This window comes from Octodon degus, unplaced genomic scaffold (assembly GCF_000260255.1).
Source record: "Octodon degus isolate 3935 unplaced genomic scaffold, OctDeg1.0 scaffold00322, whole genome shotgun sequence".
Taxonomy (NCBI): domain Eukaryota; kingdom Metazoa; phylum Chordata; class Mammalia; order Rodentia; family Octodontidae; genus Octodon; species Octodon degus.
In genome coordinates this window covers 964,121-969,352 of record NW_004524898.1, presented here as the reverse complement: position 1 = coordinate 969,352, position 5,232 = coordinate 964,121, and the positions used below count along the sequence as shown (strand labels likewise).

Sequence of the window (5,232 nt, the reverse complement as noted above, 5' to 3'; positions counted from 1 at the left end):
TTGTAGGGTATAAATCGGTGCCCAAAGAGACGACGAGAAGACCTGATGAATATAGCTACAGAGGTCTCACTGAGATTAGTCTCTTTTTTTTTTTTTTTTTGGCAGTACTGGAGATTGACCTCATGAGCTTGAACTTGTCAGCCAAGCATTATTCTACTGAGCTATCTCCCCAGCCCTAAGATTAGTCTCTACGTTGTCCTGAGCTAGGGAAATCCTTACATTTAAAAGAACAAACAGAGAGGTGCCTCCAGGAATGTGCCATTGCCTGCATCCCAGGTTGCTGGAACCAGCACGGGGTGACACATTTCCTCAGGCTTTTATTCTTAGGTTCTGTTCTTTGTTCCTTGCTTTCTAGGGACAATCTTTAGCTTATGTCACTACACTCCTGTCTGCCATTACTGCCCACTCTCCACTGGCCATAGGGGACAGCCCAGAAGCCAGGGAACACTGGTCTTTTGGGGCCATGAGACCAACCCCTCAGTGGCATCACACAAGTCCTTCCTGCCTTGACCCTGCTCTCAAATGGGTCTCTTCCTGCAGCCCTCCTGTCACGCACCACTGGGGCCAGGAGACAGGATGTGCTCAAGCCTGTCCTCCATGCCAATCCTCTCTGCTGGCCAGGCCACCCAACTCCAGTTCATTATTTCTCCTACTCTCATCCCTCGGCTACCAAAGAGTGCCTCTTTTCTTTTTCTTTTTTTGGCGGAACTGGGGATTGAACTCAGGCCCTTGCACTTGCCGGGGAAGCGCTTATTCCACTGAACCGTCTCCCTGGCCCACGAAGGGTGCCTCTTGCTCTGTCTTCACCTCCAACCCATGTCAGTCCTATTCTCTAACATCTCTTCACCTCTGGATAGAACAAAGCAGTGATGGAGAATCTTTAAGAAACCGAGTACTCAAACTGCAACCCTAAACCTACTTGTTTATTGCAAAGTGCTAACACCGCCCCCGTGTGCACTGTTAATTGATGCTTGGCTGCTGTGCGGTGCTGGGGTCCTCTGGCTCGAGTGCTGACAGAGAAGAGTCTTCATGCTCGTTGAAGCACATGTGCCATAGGCTTGCTATCACCGGACTAGAGGATGAACTCTCAGCCTGCCTATGCTATGCTAAATAATAGACCCCCCCCCCAAATACAGTATCTAGGTCACAGTTCCCAGAAGCTACAAATATTGGTATACAGAAAAAAGAACTTTGCAAATGTGATTAGGATTTTAAAATGGAGAAATTATCCAGTTGGGCCATACATATGATCAACCATAGCCAGGCATGATAGCATACAACTGCAATTGTTGCACTCAGGAGGCTGAGGTAGGAGGATAGCTGCAAGTCTGAGATCAGCCAGGGCTATATAGTGAGTTCGAGGCTAGCATGAACTATGCAGTGAAACCCTGTCTCAAAAAACCAAAACACAAACAAAAGCCAAGCACAAATATTCTTATAGGAGATATGCAAAAAATCTGACTGTAGAAGACAGAAATGCCAGGTCTACAGCTTGGCTAGAGGCAAGGAACAGTGAGGCTCATGCCAGAGTTTTAATTTTTAGGCTAAATGTGTGTTGTCTTCATCCATCAAGTTTGTAGTGATTTGTGATGGCCGCTGTGAGAAATTAAGATACTGGAACTGACAGCCCTATACTTTTGGACCTGGCTCTTGTGGTGGCTGGCTCCTGTGGGCAGGGTGGACCGATGTAATGTAGGTCACTGTGGAGAAGACAGTGAATTCAGAGTCCAGTCATGCTCGGCCTCCCACCTCACCATTCTCCATCCTGTGGAAAGCCAGAGCCTGCCATGTTGTGAAGTTTCCAAGCAGTCCCACAGAGAAGTCCACAAAGAAAGAACTGAGTCCTCAAGGAAAGCATCCTGAAGGTGGATTCTCTAGATCTCATCAAGTCAACCAGAAGCTTTGAACTGAGCTACATACTAAACTCTTGCTAAGTCACTAAGCTGCAAAATGACACAGGCTAGGCTCAAACTTGCGATCTTTCTGTCTCAGCTTCTTACAGTGCTGGTGTCATGAGACACGTGCCACCACACCTGGCTGAGTGAACTGTCTTGAAGGTAGATCCTCTACCCTACCCATGACTGGAGTGACTTGCTTTTGCTGATACTGGGGGCTGAACCCAGGAGTTTGTGCACACCAGGAAAACACTCTTTTTCAAAAAAGAATTAAAAAAAAAAAAAGTATTTAGTACAGGGTCTACAGGGTCTCACTACACAGATTGGACTTGTAGTGATTCGCCTGTCTTCGGTCTCCCAAGCCCTGGGATGACAGGTGCACACCACCATGCCCAGTCTCGATCGCTGTCTCAGAGCACCCTGCAGGAAGGGCTGTGTAGTGGTCAATACATGTGGTGAACCTGGTCCCTGCACTCTGCCTAAACAGGTGCTTTAGTTCGCTGAGCTATCTGGCTGGCCCTAGGCAAAAAACACTCTTAACACTGAGATACCTTTCCAACTCTTTCTGTTATATTTTCAGACAGGGTCATTCTACGTTGCTCTTGCTGGCTTTGAACACGTGGATCTCCTGTCTGAATGTCCCAATTAGTTGGGATCACAGTCAGGTAAGCACCACACTCAGATGGGCTTCACCTTGACATCTTGACGTAACCTCAAGAGCCTGGGCCAGTACCTAAATCCATGTTTTTAAGGTTGTTAAATAGCAACAGACAATTAATACACTTTTTCTCATGCCTTTCTTACTACTTATCCCTTGCCAAGAACAAACGACTGTGTGATTACATTTTTTTTTTTTTTTTTGGTGCTGGGACTCAACTCAGAACCTTGCGCTTGCCAGGCAGGCGCTGTGTTGCTGAACTATATTTCCTGCAATTTGGGTACAACACACATGAAAAGTTACAATGTAAACTGTCAGTATTTTCACTCTGAGTACCAAATCTGAAAAGTAAACGCTATAAATAAACCTAAAGAAAACACAACTTCAGGTGCCAAGTTTGAGGACAAGTTGCTCGTGGCTCCTGCTACACTGGGGCAGCTGGCTCGTCCCAAGCGCAGTGCTCTCCCGGGGCGACGCCCCGCCGCTGCAGCCACAGGTCCGAGCGCAGGGCCGGCGCGGCCCCGCCCACCCACGTCACGCAGCCCACGCCACGTCCGCGCGCCACGCCCTCACGCGTCCGGCCGGCCGCGCCCCGGGGCGAGAGGTCCGCCCCAGCCCCGGAGGCTAGGCCCGTCGGGGTCAGCGCCGGCGGGGTCCCGCAGGAAGGAGCCCGGGGGAGAGGACGCCCCGCGCGCCTGCGCCTGCTCCCGCGCCTCGCCGGGGACGTGGGCCGGCCTAGCCCCCGTCACGGTTATTGTTACCTGGAGCCGTGCCCCCGGCTGCCGTGCGCCCACCCCCACGGCCGCCATGTGGCTCTCGGGGTCCATCCTGTGCTCGCGCAGAAAGCCCCGGGGCCCGAGGTGACCCCCAGGCTCGATAGTGCCCCCAGCCGACGAAGCCGTCCGCCCCGCGGCCCACCGGACAATGGCGGCTGCGCGGGCCGCTGCGCCTACAACTCCCAGAAGGCCGTGCGGCGCCGCGGCGGACCAATGGGAGCTCCTACCCGCTGGGCCGCCCCTCAAGGGACGTTTGGCCTCTTGGCCAATGGGAATTTCGTGCTCCGGCTTTCCACCCACCGGCTAATCTGGTTCATTGGCCAGAGGTAAATCTTATCTCCTGGCTTTCCACCAATCCGGCGGTCTGGCCCCTCCCGCGGCCGCCAGCTGAGGAGGAGGGGCGGCTGGCGGGACCCTCGTGGTGGGAGCGGTCTTCGCGGGCTGTGTCCCGCTTCATTTTCACCTGCAGGGCTGCGGGCGGGTGGAGACTGCGCTGGGATGGCCGGTTCCCTTCGAGCCCACCAGTTTTTCGTCTGCTACGTGCACCTCTGCTGCTTTTGCCCAGCATCAAACCCACATTCGAGGACTTGGAGCGGTGGGTGGGAGTGGGGGAGTGTGGGTGGGGGAGGTGGGGATTGGTGGTGGTGGGAGTGGCCAGGCATGGGCGGGCGAGAGCTGGTCAGAACGGCTGTGGTGCCAGAGGACGGACGAGAGGGTCGCAAACTGGAGTCCCACTTGGGCAGTGTAGTGAGCCATTATCTGAAAAGATAAAAAAGGACTAATGATGTAGTTAAGTGTTGAGACCCTAGCTTTAAACCCCAATATAATCAGTCGAGTTCACTAAATTCCGGGGTGCAAGTGGCAAAAGTCACACCGCAGTGAGGCCGTCTTCACTTTGCTTGATACTTCAGAGAGACCATTTAGAGGTAGATTGTCACTCGTGCATTCAGTGAGGGGCATACCAGCAAAGATGGTGATCAGTTGGCATAATAGCTTTTCTTTCAAGCATCAAAAATAAGAGGAGCCCATTTTAGTCCCTAAGGAGGTGTTTTCCCCTTTCCTTACTCGCTTTGTGGTACTGTCGTGTGGTAGAGTAATGGACAACTTCTACCACCCAGCTGAACTGGATCAGCGGGTGCTCAGTGTGGAGGGCCCTCCTGAAGACTGTTGCCAACAGAATAAAAAGGAGAACTGGAGAGTGGGGGGTGGGCTGGTGATTCTTCTGGAGAAACTTGTCACGCTGGTTTTCCTGACATGAACTCAGCTGTTTTCATGGAGTTGAGTCCTTGCTGTCACTGAGGATGGCTGTGCAACACTTTGGGGGAGCTGCGGTCCTTGGGGGCTGCTTCCTGGCTCCAGCGCAGATCTTGCGGCCTGCTGGTACAGATCCTCCATCCTGCTGGTGCAGACTTTCTAGCTTACGCCACTGACCTTTGGTCATTCCTATTGCAGGTCCTTGGTACAGCCTTGCATGACACATTGTGGTGAGTCCTAGGCCTCAAGTTAGACTTGTGGAGGACATTGCCATGGACTCTAGGTTTTCAGCAGGACCCAATGCCAGACATTGCTGTCGGATCCTGGCCCTCAGCTGGATTCATTTGATCTCTAGTGTGTGGGCAGATCTGCAGTCTTTTGCCTCTGACTGTTTGACTGACTATTATAAAATACTCCTATAAATTATGTATCTTGTATTAAATTGTTTCCCTTATAAACTCTGAGATGAGGATTGTATCATTTCCACTAAACTACAGCCTAGCCCTTGTAGTTTTTATTCTGAGACAGTCTCACTTATGCCCAAACTGGGTTTGAACTCATGATCCTCCTGCCTCAACCTTCTGTTCTGTATCGCAGGGTAACTCTAGATTCCTGCATCTCTATTTTATCTGAACTGATCAAGTTATTG

At 51.7% G+C, this 5,232-nt stretch overlaps 1 protein-coding gene across 2 annotated transcripts in view; it reads right to left on the bottom strand.

The window, feature by feature from the left end:
• Znf8 (zinc finger protein 8) overlaps window positions 1-3,616 on the bottom strand; it is a 19,714-nt gene extending 16,098 nt beyond the window's left edge. For both annotated transcript variants that reach the window (XM_023708017.1, XM_023708018.1), the window contains exon 1: window positions 3,315-3,616. In XM_023708017.1, the coding sequence (XP_023563785.1) occupies window positions 3,315-3,380 (66 nt within the window). In that variant the 5' untranslated portion in view covers window positions 3,381-3,616. The remainder of the gene's footprint in view (window positions 1-3,314) is intronic.
• Window positions 3,617-5,232: the final 1,616 nt, after the last annotated feature.